This window comes from Gymnoscopelus microlampas, assembly GCF_963454915.1.
Source record: "Gymnoscopelus microlampas genome assembly, chromosome: 2".
In the NCBI taxonomy this organism is placed as follows: domain Eukaryota; kingdom Metazoa; phylum Chordata; class Actinopteri; order Myctophiformes; family Myctophidae; genus Gymnoscopelus; species Gymnoscopelus microlampas.
Window position 1 is genome coordinate 50564065 of NC_139939.1, and position 14969 is coordinate 50579033.

General features: G+C 42.5%; 1 protein-coding gene across 1 annotated transcript in view; it reads right to left on the bottom strand.

Moving 5' to 3' along the window:
• Nucleotides 1–14969, bottom strand: part of LOC311035788 (endonuclease V-like) — a 98898-nt gene that overhangs the window by 37758 nt on the left and 46171 nt on the right. The window contains exon 8 of the mRNA XM_084044236.1: nucleotides 13478–13562. Coding sequence (XP_083900362.1) covers nucleotides 13506–13562 — 57 coding nt within the window. The 3' untranslated portion in view covers nucleotides 13478–13505. The remainder of the gene's footprint in view (nucleotides 1–13477; nucleotides 13563–14969) is intronic.

Genomic DNA, 14969 nt, shown 5'->3' on the forward strand with positions numbered 1-14969 from the left:
CAAAGGCCATCTTCTCAAACTGTGGACAACTGATGGAACTAACTGAATATATACTGTTCTCGCCACTGGGACTATGGAGGAACTCGCTCAAAAGTGTTACTACTTTACAGTTCAGGGTCATGAAAATACCTCAGGAGGTTAAATGTTTAAATGTTTTATATACAGGGGTGCACATAACTTTTTAGGTCTAGTACTCAGAAGAGCACCTGGAGATGTGACTTAGTGCGCAACAAATAAATGGTCAACGGGGGGGGGGGGGAGTCAGCACGGTGCCCACTGGATAGTTTTGTCAACGGGGGGGCTGCTGCGCGAGAGGAAAAAAAAGGACGCTCTGCTCTGCTTCCAAATTCCAAATTGTTTTTTTTTCTCTCACACCGTTTGGTCAAGCCCCCAAGGTTGGTGCCCTGTGCCGCGCTACTTTTATCCGCCAGATTGGGACGTTCACGGCATATTTTGCACCATTACGGTGCGTTCATCATCGGTGACGAGTGCCTCTAACAGCCGCTGCTGGCTGCGTGCGAGGCGATGTGAGACACTCACACAATCACGTGCAGCATGCGTCTTCTCCCCCTCCGCCTAATGGCTGTACATGGGGCCGACGCATGCTTTAGCGTGATTGTGTGTGTGTGGCTTCAGGAAGTAAATTCCTCGCCTCGATCTCCAGGCTTTTATTTTTTAGTTTTGCTAAAAAATAAAAGCTTGGAAATTCCTGTCCCAGCTGTTGGTGCGCAAAAGCGCCTCGCGTCGTCTGATGTGGTGCGCATTTTTTATTTTGGGTGTGCATGCGCACCTGCGCACCTGTTATGTGCACCCCTGTATATATATATATTTTTTTAAAGGGGTAAGGGTTATATTTAGCCCCGTCAGACATTCTGTACTGAGATGAAAGAAGCTCACAAAGCAGCAAGCAAGTTTACCATACTTTAAGAGGCACTGACAGCGGCACACGGGGGTTGAAATGAGGCGAGTTCAGGAGGGACGATGAAAGAAGAGATAATGAAAGGAGAACAGGTGTGAAGGAAGAGAGGAAGTGAGGCAGATGAGAGGAGGCTGCAGGGGATTCTCTACGCTGAGATCAATCAGCCTATCACGTCTTCACTTTCAGCTTCAACGCCAAATGAAACGGGGGATTCGTTACCTTAGGGCACACAGGCATATATACGCATTAACTGGCCACCTCATGCATGACATTATTCCCTAAAACAAAACAGCCTGGCAAACACATACAGTAAACAGTAGGGGAGTGGAACACTAAGGGAATATCATTTAATGTGTGTTTTGGTAATGGTTGCCATCTGTTATGTCTTATCTTTAAAAACACAGCAGAAAGACACACTGACATCCTGACATTGATAGCCAGGGACTGATACCATCGTCCTATAGAAACAGACATGCTCACACCAACACGTACTGGGAGGCGCGTTGCATACTACACATGACACAGAACTTGGAAGTGATGCTCCCACAACCCAGCATGAGCTGAACATGCATTGACAATCTCTCGTTGGCTCTTGCTATAATAGGTCACATGTACTCCAATCTGGGAACCCATCACCAAATAAAAAAGGAAAAACAGCGCCCTCTGCTGTTTTTAACTATTTTACTTAGCTCTGGGGGGAACAAAATGGCGCACACGTGCGCAAGGTAACCGGGGTTTTGGTTTGCCTTCAGCCTTTCACTTCCGGTGGTGCGACTATGTTTTCATTCCCACTAACAATATTTCTACACGGAACACTAACACCACTTCTCCCAGAGAACATGGATCGTTTTGGTTATAAGCCCACTTGTTTCTATGATGAAAGAGCAAGTTAAAATGTGAATATCTTTCCGTGGTTTTGTCTGCTCCGAGGACGCTATTGTTAAATTAGTTTCGGATTGTTTCTAGTGGGGAAGGATAGGTACACACGTAAATCCCGCCCACTACATTTGGTTGGGTAAAGCGCGACCTGCTTCCTGATCTGAAGGCACGCCCACTTGTAGGCCAGTGCGTACGCGATATGACGAACCCCGCCGACAGATTCAAGCGGAGAGCAGAATCTGTTCTTGAGAGATTACGTGTACTCACACACACGTGGGGTATTTTGGGGACGTGTGCTTCTGTGGGAGGAGAGGTGCTATAAGGGGTCTGTCATTTGCAAATCATCAATTTTGGGGTCAATGAGGACCACGATTTGTTGACAACTCTGCACCTTCCGCACAAGATGAGGTCGGAGGGACTTCATCAGTCCTTTGTGCCGTTTGCTATATGAGAATATACTGTATGAGAATGACTTTCCGTGACTCAGCAGCAACTCGACGTATTGTAACATCCACTCTGTCGTCATCTCTAACCTTACCTTGTTTGTACTGATGTAATAATTATGCTTACAGTAACTGTGCTAACTTGCTTTCTTGTTCCGCATCAGGCAGGAGGATTGTATAGGGTGGGTGTATAGTATACAATCAATTATATACGTGTATATGGGAGAAATTACGCTTGAGGCTTTTCTTCCATGACAATGTGAAAATGGTCAGCACGCCACTGCACAGAGCACCTAATCCTATTCGCCTTCTCCACTCCAGAAAATACCAAAACGTCTGTCGGCCATGCCCCCACCTGCCACACCATTGACTTGCCTGTTTCTTCAAAACAAGGCCCATGCAGTCAGCCTGGTGTTACAGTATTCAGTGTTTTACAAAAATGTTTGAATGGGCGAATGGGAGAGCGAGGAACGCTTAATGTTACTACTTTACCTCTGAGTCCCAATCCTCCAGGCAATGAATGCTATAGTACTATAGCAGTGGACACTTCCTCCCCAAAAAGCCATATCCTTATACCACGGGGGGAAAAAAGATTACTATAACGTTTTATGTGGGGACTCCAAGGTTGGACCAGCACCTGCACAACCCTTTACCTGACCTTTTGGAAATGTTTGAAAAAGGGCAGCATTAGTGGGTTTAACAGCATGAACTTAATTGGTTTATTAATTAACTGTCCCACTGATGGCTTAGTGCTCACTACCAGAGACGAGAGGTATTGAAGAAAGTAGTTTAAATGTAGCTTACCCCATTAAGACCCCGAACGCATCTGTGTCACTTTAGATGTCTTTGGCTATTCAAAAATAGCAGATATACAAGCTCATAGCGCGGCACCGAGTGCCGCGCTATAAGCTTGTAGATCTGCTATTTTTGAAAAATCGTGAAAAATATTTTTTTATATATTTTTCCGAAAAACTGTTAGGATTTAAAAAATGTTTAGAAGCGTCCTCAGGTCTTAATGGGTTAAAAAATAATGCAATTATCTGCAGGGGTCAATAGTTTAATGTGTATCTACTGTACGTTGAGAATGTAGGTATCTGTACCTTTGCTGTCTGGCTTTTGTCTTCAACATCTGATGGACACGTTGAGCAAAATGGTGCATTTATATATATACATATAGTACGGGCAAGGTCCCTGTCCTTAGGTCGTCTTTCTTTTTTTTTTTATAGTTTTCTTTTTCTTTGTACAGTGTGAGTGATCAATACAGCAAAATGGAGAGGAGGTTGGAAAGCATGGAGGAAAGTCACAGCTTTACTGACTACTGCTGCTGAATCCACTCATATACGGTGTAGATCAACCCATCATCAATGAGCATTATGGCCATTTCTACAGCAGGAGTCACATCTGGACAGCATTAAAACGGGAATAGCCATTTAAATAGAAAACTCTCAACTCTCTCACTTTAACGAAAGTCTTCTCGTTATCTGGTTCTTTCTCTCTGTTAGTTAGACACATTGATTTTTGCACATTCTATCACTCTTCTCCCTCATCTCCCTCATGGACTCCTGCTGTTTTCCTCCTGTCTTCAGGTCTCTTCTTCTCCTCTGCCACGCCATCTTTCATCTGACTTTTCTTTTTTTTTCACAGGGATAGAAATCCTATTTCTGCCCAGAAGGGACACACTGACGACAGACAGTTATCAGGTCGTCTCGTCTCTGAGAGTCTCTCTCTAGACCAGTGACTCTCAACCTTTTTAATTGCAAGGACCCCCAGTTTGATTTGTATTGATTATTATCTTTGGGATCCCAATCAACAATGTAAAACCCTCAATATTACTGATCGTGTACAAATGTAACCATATGCGACCGGGTCCACACTTGTACAGTCTCAGAGTACAGACCCATAAGGGTCCATTTGGTTCCTAACTATCATTTAGCTGTGGACAACAACCATGGGGACCCTCCTCAAGGACCCCTGGGGTCCGCTGACCCCATGTTGAGAACCGTGGCTCTAACCCAACAGTGGAATGTATAATATAGATCAGGGGTCCTCAGAGTTACTACAGGGGGTCCGCCAAATCTTTGTGTGATATGATTTTTCTTTTTACCTTAAACACTTAAACCCTAGCATCCCTTTTCTGAGGAGAACTTTAGCCAAAAATAGCAGATCTACACGCTCACAACGCCTCGCAGCGCGAGGCGTTGTGAGCTTGTAGATCTGCTATTTTTGGCAAAGAGGCTATAGGTGTAGAGGGAAAAAAGAGCAGACCAAGTAAAAAAAAATAATAATCTGAAACACAATTTTATAGAATATAGAGGGGGTCCCTGCTTCATCTCTCTCTCAGCTAGGGGGTCCTTGGCCTGAAAACGTTGAAGACCCCTGACTGCTGACTATACACAGTAGAATCCTCAGTGTTAATTTAACTAACTGACATTGTAAATATGGACCCATAAGGATTTTTACTGTGTCCGGTTGAAGGTTAGGTCTCACGTTTCCTATAGAATGTGTGGTGTGCGGCCTTGATCTTGGTCGGACAATGAGTTGTACATCAATAGAGAGAAAAACAGGCATAATGTTAGAATGGTCCCTGCCCAAGCTTTAGCTATCAATAATAGCAGGTTACTAGGCGAGCAGATTACAAATGAATCATGTCCAGCCGGGGATTTTTTTTTACCACTGAGGCAATAGAGCAAGCTTGCTTGCTTGCTCAGGGGAGATATAAATTAGAATGTTGACCTTCAGGCAGTACCACTTGTCAAACAGTAGTGGTCCTACCAGACCAAAGGATCTACAAACCACGCCAACGTCACTCTGACATAACCATCACCCTGGGCAAGACCTGGGATGTTGGTTGTCTAGGAAGTTGACAACCAAAAATGGTTGAATTTGGTGGAAGTACAGCCCAAGGAAATGACGTTGATGCTTTACAAATCTGTTAACATTTTCCGTGAATGAAATGAGTGTTGTGATTGGTCAAAAAGTATCGTTTCCGAGGAAAACGGAAATCCTGTCCACTCAGGACTTCCTAGACACTCGCTGCTTTAGGTCGTGACCAGGCTCTTCTTTTTGCAGATGAGTGAGGCTGGGACCGAGGTTACATAACCATAAACAAACTACGGTCACGTCACTATGACAACATAAACATAAACAAACCACGGCACTATGACAACATAACCATAAACAAACCATAGCCACATCACTATGACAACATAACCACAAACAAACCACGGCCACGTCACTATGACTACGTCGTCGCCGCCCATGTCACTACGATTCAGCCATAACCATAATATAAAGAGTTCCCAATGCAGCTACGCCCAAATATGGAGTGTTGTCTAATCTCTCTTGTGTCGCCATGGCATCAGGCGCAAACAAATCCAGAGAGAGATCCAGTTGTCCAGAGCCACTGATCCGACCACTATGCCCATACATGGTCATGTGCATACTGTATATGGGAATGGGACCGACCGACTTCAAACTCGGCGTGTGCAGCGGCAAGGACTCGAGGGAGTGTGATGCACGCCGTCGAGTAGTTGTCTCCGCCAGGCCGAAGGCATGGTGGAGAGTATGTTTTCGTTTGATTTTCGTTGGTTCCACCAAGCTAACATTGGTCAAGCTTCACGTGACACGTGACAATATTCCAAGATTGGAACTTTTTCCAATCTCTGCTGCTGGCGGAGACAGCACTTTCCAGTACAAACTGAGATTACAGCTGAGATCACAGCTGGGATCACACAATGCAACTAACTCTCATTACGCAAACTGAAGAAGCAGGAAATTATCGTCTGAAACCTCATGAAGAAGCAAAGGCGCAATGCCGACAGCAGAAAGCCAAAGCTAAGAAACAGAGACAAAGAGCCAAAGCTAAGAAACAGAGACAAAGAGCCAAAGCTAAGAAACAGAGACAAAGAGCCAAAGCTAAGAAACAGAGACAAAGACCACCAATAAGAAGAGATGCTACAGAACAGCTAAAGAACAAGAAGACGTTCAAGCTGATGAAGCTGGTGCCGCATTCTTAAAGAAGATGTCAGAAAGTGGACCCAATTATGTCTGTTTCTCCTGTGAACGTTAAAACCTGCAAAGTACACAGCAACAATAGATACTGTACATGTCATCGCTCCATTAATGTGGGGAAACTCCCTCCACAGGCTTGGGCTAACAACTTATTACTGGACGCCATACCCCGAGAACTGCAGGATTTGCACCCGTTAGAGGAAAGGTTGGTAAGTCAACATATTGCCTTCATGAAACTTGTTGGCTTGCCAAGAGGCAGACAAAAGGCAATCCACGGTAATGCAGTCAATGTGCCATCTGACGTACACAATATCATCAAAGTTCCAATCTTGGAATAAATTCCAATATTTGTTGGCGGAGACTTGTGCTCCGAGGAGCACATTTTCTAATTTGGATATGCAGTTGTCCAGAACCGCTGATATGGGCTTTCAAATATACTGTAGGGGCATATACAGTACTGATGCCAGGGATCTCCATATATGGGCATAAAAGGGACAAGGACTGACAGATACAGAGCTCTCCATATACTGTATGGGCATAAAGATAACCATAAGATATATCTCTAGATGTGAGGCCAAACCTCCAGTTCTTTAAAACTGACACTAAACAGGCATTTGTATTGCAAGTGATTCGTTTGTTTTTTGCTGATGGGAAAAGGGAAAAGGACTCGTGCTGTGATCCTACCCTCAAGTTGCAAGCAAAGAAGATCTGACTGCTGCCCCCAAGAGGTTCTGCTGTGGCAGTGAGGGATGATCCACTGAAGGCTCACATTAACCCTTTAAGACCGGGAACGCATCTGTGTCATTTTAAGATTTCTTTGGGCCATTCAAAAATAGCAGATATACAAGCTCATAGCGCGCCGCGCTATGAGCTTGTATATCTGCTATTTTTTTTAGAAAAATTGTGAAAGTGTGTGCAAATCTTTAGTTTGAATATACAGTATATATAATTTTTTTAAAGCGAACGTTTTTTAACTCAAATCTTTGCTTCTGGGGATTTTACAAATGTCTAATAAATCCTAAAGTACTTTTTTCCGAAAGTTTTAATTTTGTATTTATTTATTTTTACGGGGCCAGAGCTCTGCTCTGGACACGTATTGTTATTCGCATTATTCTGTCACTTCTTCTTCTGCCACTTTTCGCAGTTCTGGCTGAACCGCGCTGTCGCTTTTTACGAAACTCGGCCATATGGTAGATGGTCATGAAAAACGATCAAAAAATAATTCTCACAATCTTTCGTCCAAAGGTGGCGCTATAGCACTCAATTGAAAATGCCAACTTTGACCAGGTACAACTCATGCCCTGTTTGACCTAGAGCCATGAAACTTGGATACACATATGCGTCTCCTCATGCTGAACAACTTTCACCCTCTGACTTTTGACCTCTGACCTTTAGATCTCCCACCATTTTGAATTATATGAAAAACAGTCATTGGCTCCTAACTTCTGCATTTTTTCACTTATGGAAAATCCGTTGGAAATTTTTGTAGAAAGTGGTCCAAAGTTCAAGTGTGAAACGTTTCGTGCAGATTGCTCAAAAATCCCAGGAGGAGATAGATTTTAACTATTACAGTTTTATGAAAATTATTCATCTGTGCCTAAAACATACATGCAGACTCACATTTCTTTGAAACTTTGCAGAAATGTACAGGGTCATTCCAAATATCACTGAAACCAATCTTACTCCAATTGGCCAAAAGGGGGCGCTATAGCAATTTTTTGAAAAGGCAGACTTTAAACAGGCATAAGTCATGCCTCGTTTGGCCGAAAGTCGTGAAACTTGCTTACACATGTGCCTTGACTCATGAGGAACACACGTATCGATTTGACCATTAAGCTCCGCCCTTAGATTTTCCGCAATTTTGAGCAGTTTGAAAAATACTTGTTTTTGCCAGTTCTGGCTTAACCGTGCATACGCTTTTTACGAAACTCGGCCATATGGTAGATGCTCATGAAAAACTACCAAGAAATAATTCTCACACTCATTCGTCAAAGGGTGGCGCTATAGCACTCAATTGAAAGTGCCAACTTTGAACAGGTACAACTCATGCCCTGTTTGACCTACAACCATGAAACTTCGATACACACATGCGTCTCTTCATGCCCGACAACTTTCGTGGTCTGACTTTTGACCTCTGACCTTTAGATCGCCCACCATTTTGAATTATATGAAAAACAGTCATTGGCTCCTAACTTCTGCATTTTTTCACTTATGGAAAATCCGTTGGAAATTTTTGTAGGCAGTGGTCCAAAGTTCATGTGTAAAATGTTTTGTGCAGATTGCTCAAAAATCCCAGGAGGAGATAGATTTTAAATATTACAGTTTTATGAAAATTATTCATCTGTGCCTAAAACATTCATGCAGACTCACATTTCTTTGAAACTTGGCAGAAATGTACAGGGTCATTCCAAATATCACTGAAACCAATCTCACTCCAATTGGCCAAAAGGGGGCGCTATAGCAATTTTTTGAAAAGGCATACTTTAAACAGGCATAAGTCATGCCTCGTTTGGCCGAAAGTCGTGAAACTTGCTTACACATGTGCCTTGACTCATGAGGAACACATCTATCGCTTTGACCAGTAAGCTCCGCCCTTAGATTGTCCGCAATTTTGAGCAGTTTGAAAAACACTTAAACCCAGAATTTTTCAGCTATTTGCGTGAAACTGTATCATCTGTGTGATCTCCTTTTTCACAGTTACTTATCTGTTGGGCCAATGGCGTCTCCCTTAAATGAAGGCCTCACAATCTCAGGGTCGCCAGTTCAAGCCTCACTTGATGCAGACTTAATTTAAGTTGAATTGCAAACAACATGACTGTATCATTGAATACATGTGCAACTGTTAAAGGTAATGATGAAATGCTTCTTGGAGAGAGTATGTTTTTTTAATGTATGACAAACTTCATTGTGAAAATAACCGATCTACAATCTCAAAACTTTTCAGATAGCAACATGTTTCTGAGCTTGTAGATCGGCTGCTTTCACTGGTTCACTTTTATCTTCAACAGATGACCTCAGCCTGGACAAAGCTATAGCCCTATAGGTAGTGTCTCAGCCTGTGAATCCAAAGGTCGAGAGTTTGATTCCTGTCAATGGCAATAGGTTGAGATGTTAATGGGTGAGGTTTTTCACCTGGGATCGCCCCCCTGCGTCCTATATATGACCACCTCAGCTGGGTTGGGCTGAAAAGAATATTCGCCTGTTGGAATCATTTGCTTTGTCTCAATTTCAATCTATTCCCTTTCCATGTCTTATTGTGCTATTATTACGGGGCCAGAGCTCAGCTCTGGACCTGTTTTGTTATTGGCAGTATTCTGTCACTTCTTCTGCCACTTTTCGCAGTTCTGGCTGAACCGTGCATACGCTTTTTACAAAACTCGGCCATATGGTAGATGGTCATGAAAAACGATCAAGAAATAATTCTCACAATCTTTCGTCCAAAGGTGGCGCTATAGCACTCAATTGAAAATGGCAACTTTGAACAGGTACAACTCATGCCCTGTTTGACCTAGAGCCATGAAACTTGAATACACATATGCGTCTCCTCATGCTGAACAACTTTCACCCTCTGACTTTTGACCTATGACCTTTAGATCTCCCACCATTTTGCATTATATGAAAAACAGTCATTGGCTCCTAACTTCTGCATTTTTTCACTTATGGAAAATCCGTTGGAAATTTTTGTATGCAGAGGTCCAAAGTTCAAGTGTTAAACGTTTCGTGCAGATTGCTCAAAAATCCCAGGAGGAGATAGATTTTAACTATTACAGTTTTATGAAAATTATTCATCTGTGCCTAAAACATACATGCAGACTCACATTTCTTTGAAACTTTGCAGAAATGTACAGGGTCATTCCAAATATCACTGAAACCAATCTTACTCCAATTGGCCAAAAGGGGGCGCTATAGCAATTTTTTGAAAAGGCAGACTTTAAACAGGCATAAGTCATGCCTCGTTTGGCCGAAAGTCGTGAAACTTGCTTACACATGTGCCTTGACTTATGAGGAACACATCTATCGCTTTGACCAGTAAGTGCCGCCCTTAGATTGTCCGCAATTTTGAACAGTTTGAAAAACACTTAAACCCAGGATTTTTCAGCTATTTGCGTGAAACTGTATCATCTGTGTGATCTCCTTTTTCACAGTTACTTGTCTGTTGGGCCAATGGTGTCTCCCTTAAATGAATGCCTCACAATCTCAAGGTTGCCAGTTCAAGCCTCACTTGATGCAGACTTAATTTAAGTTGAATTGCAAACAACATGACTGTATCAATGAATACATATGCAAATGGTAAAGATAACCTGAAATGCTTATTTGAGAGTACGTTTTTTCAACGTATGACATACTTCATTCTGAAAATAGCTGATCTACAATCTCACAACTTTTCATGGTTTGTGAGCTTGTAGATCGGCTACTTTCACTAGTTTTGGTTCTGAGGAGATGTACAATTTCTTCATTGGTAAATGGTTTGTGAACGAGTGATCTTAGTGTTAGTGAAACAGGGGCTTGGTTCATGAAAGAAGGCAAGAGTTTATGATCTTCAACAGACAATATCAGCCTGGACAAAGCTATAGCACTATAGGTAGTGTTGCAGCCTATTAGTCTGAAGGTTGAGAGTTCGAATCCTGTTAATGGCAGTAGGTTGAGATGTCCAATCAAACCATTATGTTTCCATCTCTCTCTCTCATCAATCTATTGTTTCCATGTCACTCTCTCTCTCTCTTCAATCTATTCCGTTTCCATGTCTCTCTCTCTCTCTATTCACTGGCCCCGTATTATCGCTGCTTGCAGCTATATTTTTACTTATGTTGCTTATCAATGGTTTTCAAACTTGTCAAGGACCCCCAAAATAATATGTATTTGACCGTGGACCCCCTCCCATCTAAAAATATTTTGTTCCAGGGACCCCCAGAAGCAAAGATTTGAGTTAAAAATATATAAAGATTTGCACAAATTTTCAGGATTTTTCTAAAAAATATCAGATCTACAAGCCCATAGCTTGTGAGCTTGTATATCTGCTATTTTTGAATAGCCAAAGAAATCTTAAAATGACACAGATGCGTTCCCTTCCCGGCCTTAAAGGGTTAAATCATCCACAGTCACAGTTACTAACTGATGACACACTACTGTGTGATCATGGTCACATCAAACAATAAGGTTTCTTTTAAAGGACGGAGCGTGACAACATTGTAATGAATACAGTATCTTTCAGTTTAAAAAAAACGTATGTTACTATGTCAGTGGTTCTCAAAATGTTTTGTGTCAAGGACCCCCAAAATGTATATGTATTTGGCTGTGGAACCCCCATCTCAAAATATTTTGTTCCAGGGACCCCCCAGAAGCAAAGATGTGAGTTACAAATGTTCGGTTTAAAAAATATATATATTCAAAGATTTGCACCGATTTTCACGATTTCTAAAAATAGCAGATCTACAAGCTCATAGCAGATCTACAAGCTCATAGCGCGGCACTCGGTGCCGCGCTATGAGCTTGTATATCTGCTATTTTTGAATAGCCAAAGTGTAAAATAATGCTTTTTTAGCTCAAATCTAAAAATGACACAGATGCTCATGTTAGTACACAATCAGAAGAATACAAAGCGCAAATTCCTGTACCACAAGCTTATTTAGTTGACACTGACGCAGAGAGTCACAAGTTACAGTTCTGCTACTATATAGCTTCAATTAACAGGCCACATTATACATAATCCATATATGGAGATTCTATAGTGGACGAGCCTTTGCAGAAATTCTCAGGGGTGAAACACGAAAGGGTAAAGTTCGGTTACGGCCGCCAAGAGGAATGTGGTGGTGCAGCCCCATGCCTACTCAGCATAAAGCCTCCCTACGCTGTGTGAGTCTCTGTAGAGAGGTTGATCAAAGCAGAGAGAGACCGTTCACAGGATTCTGCACGTCAGAGCAGATTCTGAAGGGATGAATACAGACATACCATTATGTTTCACAATAGGATATGGGGATAAAAAAAAGTAATAAAATGTGTGTGTGTGTGTGTGTGCATGAGTGTGTGTGTGTGTGTGTGTGTGTGTGTGTGTGTGTGTGTGTGTGTGTGCGTGTGCGTGTGCGTGTGTGCGTGTGTGCGCGTGCTAGAGAGACCCATCATTGGTAGAAACCAGTTTGCATGTGTGGGCAAAAAAACCTCCGAAGTTTGTGTGCAGTGAGATTGATTATACTTTATATTATACTGGGAGTATTTGTGAAAATGAGATTGGCTGAAGGCGTGTGTGTGTGTGTGTGTGTGTGTGTGTGTGTGTGTGTGTGTGTGTTTCTACGTGCATACTTTATGGTCTGCAGCTTTGATGAATAATGAGGAGGGTGGGTTCGCTGTGGAGTTGGGGCGGTGCCGACTGTTATTCCGGAGGAAGAGATGGCGAGATCAAACCTGTTCTTTTTGCTGCCCTTTGCTGCTTTGTTTCATCCCTGCTTCCGTCTCTCTCTCTCTGCATTCAACATCAGGTGCCTCTGCCTCACCTAATGCCTGACTTATACAGTATACTGGGTTGGCTGCGCATCGCGTCGCGCACCGAAAATCTACAAGCTCACAACGTGTTGCGCCGTGACGTGTTGTGAGCTTGTAGATCTGCCATTTAGACAAACTTGGTTGATCTATCATTGTTTTCTCCAAAGACACTGGCCAGTCCATCAAGTTAATCTAGTGGTTTCTCTGTCTTTAACCAATTGAGATTTTTGATTTGAGCTAAAAAAGCATTATTTTACACTTTGGCTATTCAAAAATAGCAGATATACAAGCTCATAGCGCGGCACCGAGTGCCGCGCTACGAGCTTGTAGATCTGCTATTTTTGAAAAATCGTGAAAATGTGTGCAAATCTTTGAATATATATTCTTTTAAACCGAACATTTTTTCACTCAAATCTTTGCTTCTGGGGGGTCCCTGGAACAAATCATTTTGAGATGGGGGTCCGCGGCAAAATACATATCATTTTGGGGGTCCTTGACATGAAAAAATTTGAGAACCACTGATATAAAAACAGTTTTGATTTCAGAAAACTGTTGGGATTTAGAAGACATTTTGTAGAATCGGCTTCAGGTCTTAATGGGTTAAGACAAACTTGGTCGGTCTATCATTTTGTTCTCCAAAGACACTGGCCAGTCCATCAAACGTAATCTACTAGTTTCTCTGTATTTCAAAAGTAGACACCTGGTGCAGTTTCCTATACAGTGTTTTTGTACGCCTGTACTTACTTACTTGTAAAGCACAGACGTCTTCCATTCTCTCACGCGTCTTCAGATGGGAAGTGTACACGAAGGTATTCTCTGGAGCGAATGTCAGCCTGCACGGCAAAATAGAGGAAAGGGAGAAGAGAGACAAGGAGAGGAAGAGGGAAGAGAGAGAGCAAGAGAGAGAGGGAGGTGTATTTAATAAGTTGTCACAAAACCGTTGTTTGACAATTTGTCGTGAATGCTTTTTCCTTGTGGATGTGCACCCTCATGACCACATATAAGAGCTCCACAATGCAAACTGAAAGCCCACGCTGTGATGCATGATAATGAGCACAAGCACAAAAGCACACTGTTCAAAGACACAAAAAAAGAGAGCTCCAGGCAAGAGATCCTCGACAGTGGCGGTCAATCCAGCCATCAAATTGCTTTAGAGGAAGTCCTTTTGAATGTGTGTTTAAGCAAAGCCCCTGTGTCAGATATGCTGATGACAGCCATCTCACTGCAAACTCCACAGGGGGGGTTTCTCAGCGCACGAATCAATCAACGCTATGTGAGCCACTGCATTTAGAGGTGAAGCCCAGGGATTACACACACAAAATGCATGTGCGGAATTCCACGCACGCACGCACACACACACACACACACACACACACACACACACACACACACACACACACACACACACACACACACACACACACACACACACACACACACACACACACACACACAAAACATAGCCTAAGTCACTATAAATCATCAAACTGTGATGGACTTTCTCAACTACATCGTTAATGTAATTAGCATGGATCGGTACGAAAATCGTTCACTTTTTCATAAAAGTATGAAATTTGGGCATTTTACTTTCCGCCATTACCAAGTAATGTATTTTGCATCAGAACTCCTGAACCAAACATGATAATACAGGATATGTGATGTCAACGCTTACAATAATATAATCTACAACATCATAAACTGTTCAGGTGAATAGTTACTGGTCAATTATACCTGTGGAACGACGACATGGCCACCACTGCTATGCTCCACTGGCTGAGAATGAGGGTGTCTGTTCCCAATTCAATGCGCTAGACCCCTAGCTTGCTGAGGTGGTGTGTAACGCCAACCAACATCTCTCAGTACTTAATGCACGTCTTAGTTATCCAAGCCATGCTACTCATACGCCGAGGTTCCTTGGGATAGAACCCAGAACCTTGTGGTCCAAAGGCAAGTGCTCTACTGACTAAGCCAGTGGTTCTCAAACTTTTTCATGTCAAGGACCCCCAAAATGACACTTATTACCCAACGGACCCCCATTTGAAAAAATAAGCCAGGGACCCCAATAAGAGAAGGTTTTTACGGCTCTCTAGCAGTGATTCTCAACCATTTTAATTTCAAGGACCCCCAGTTTGACATGCATTAGGCTACGAACCCCATTTAATGGTATTTATACCTCTGGGACCCCAATTCATATTGTAAAATCAATGTTAATTTAACTCTGAGAGTGTACAAATGGAACC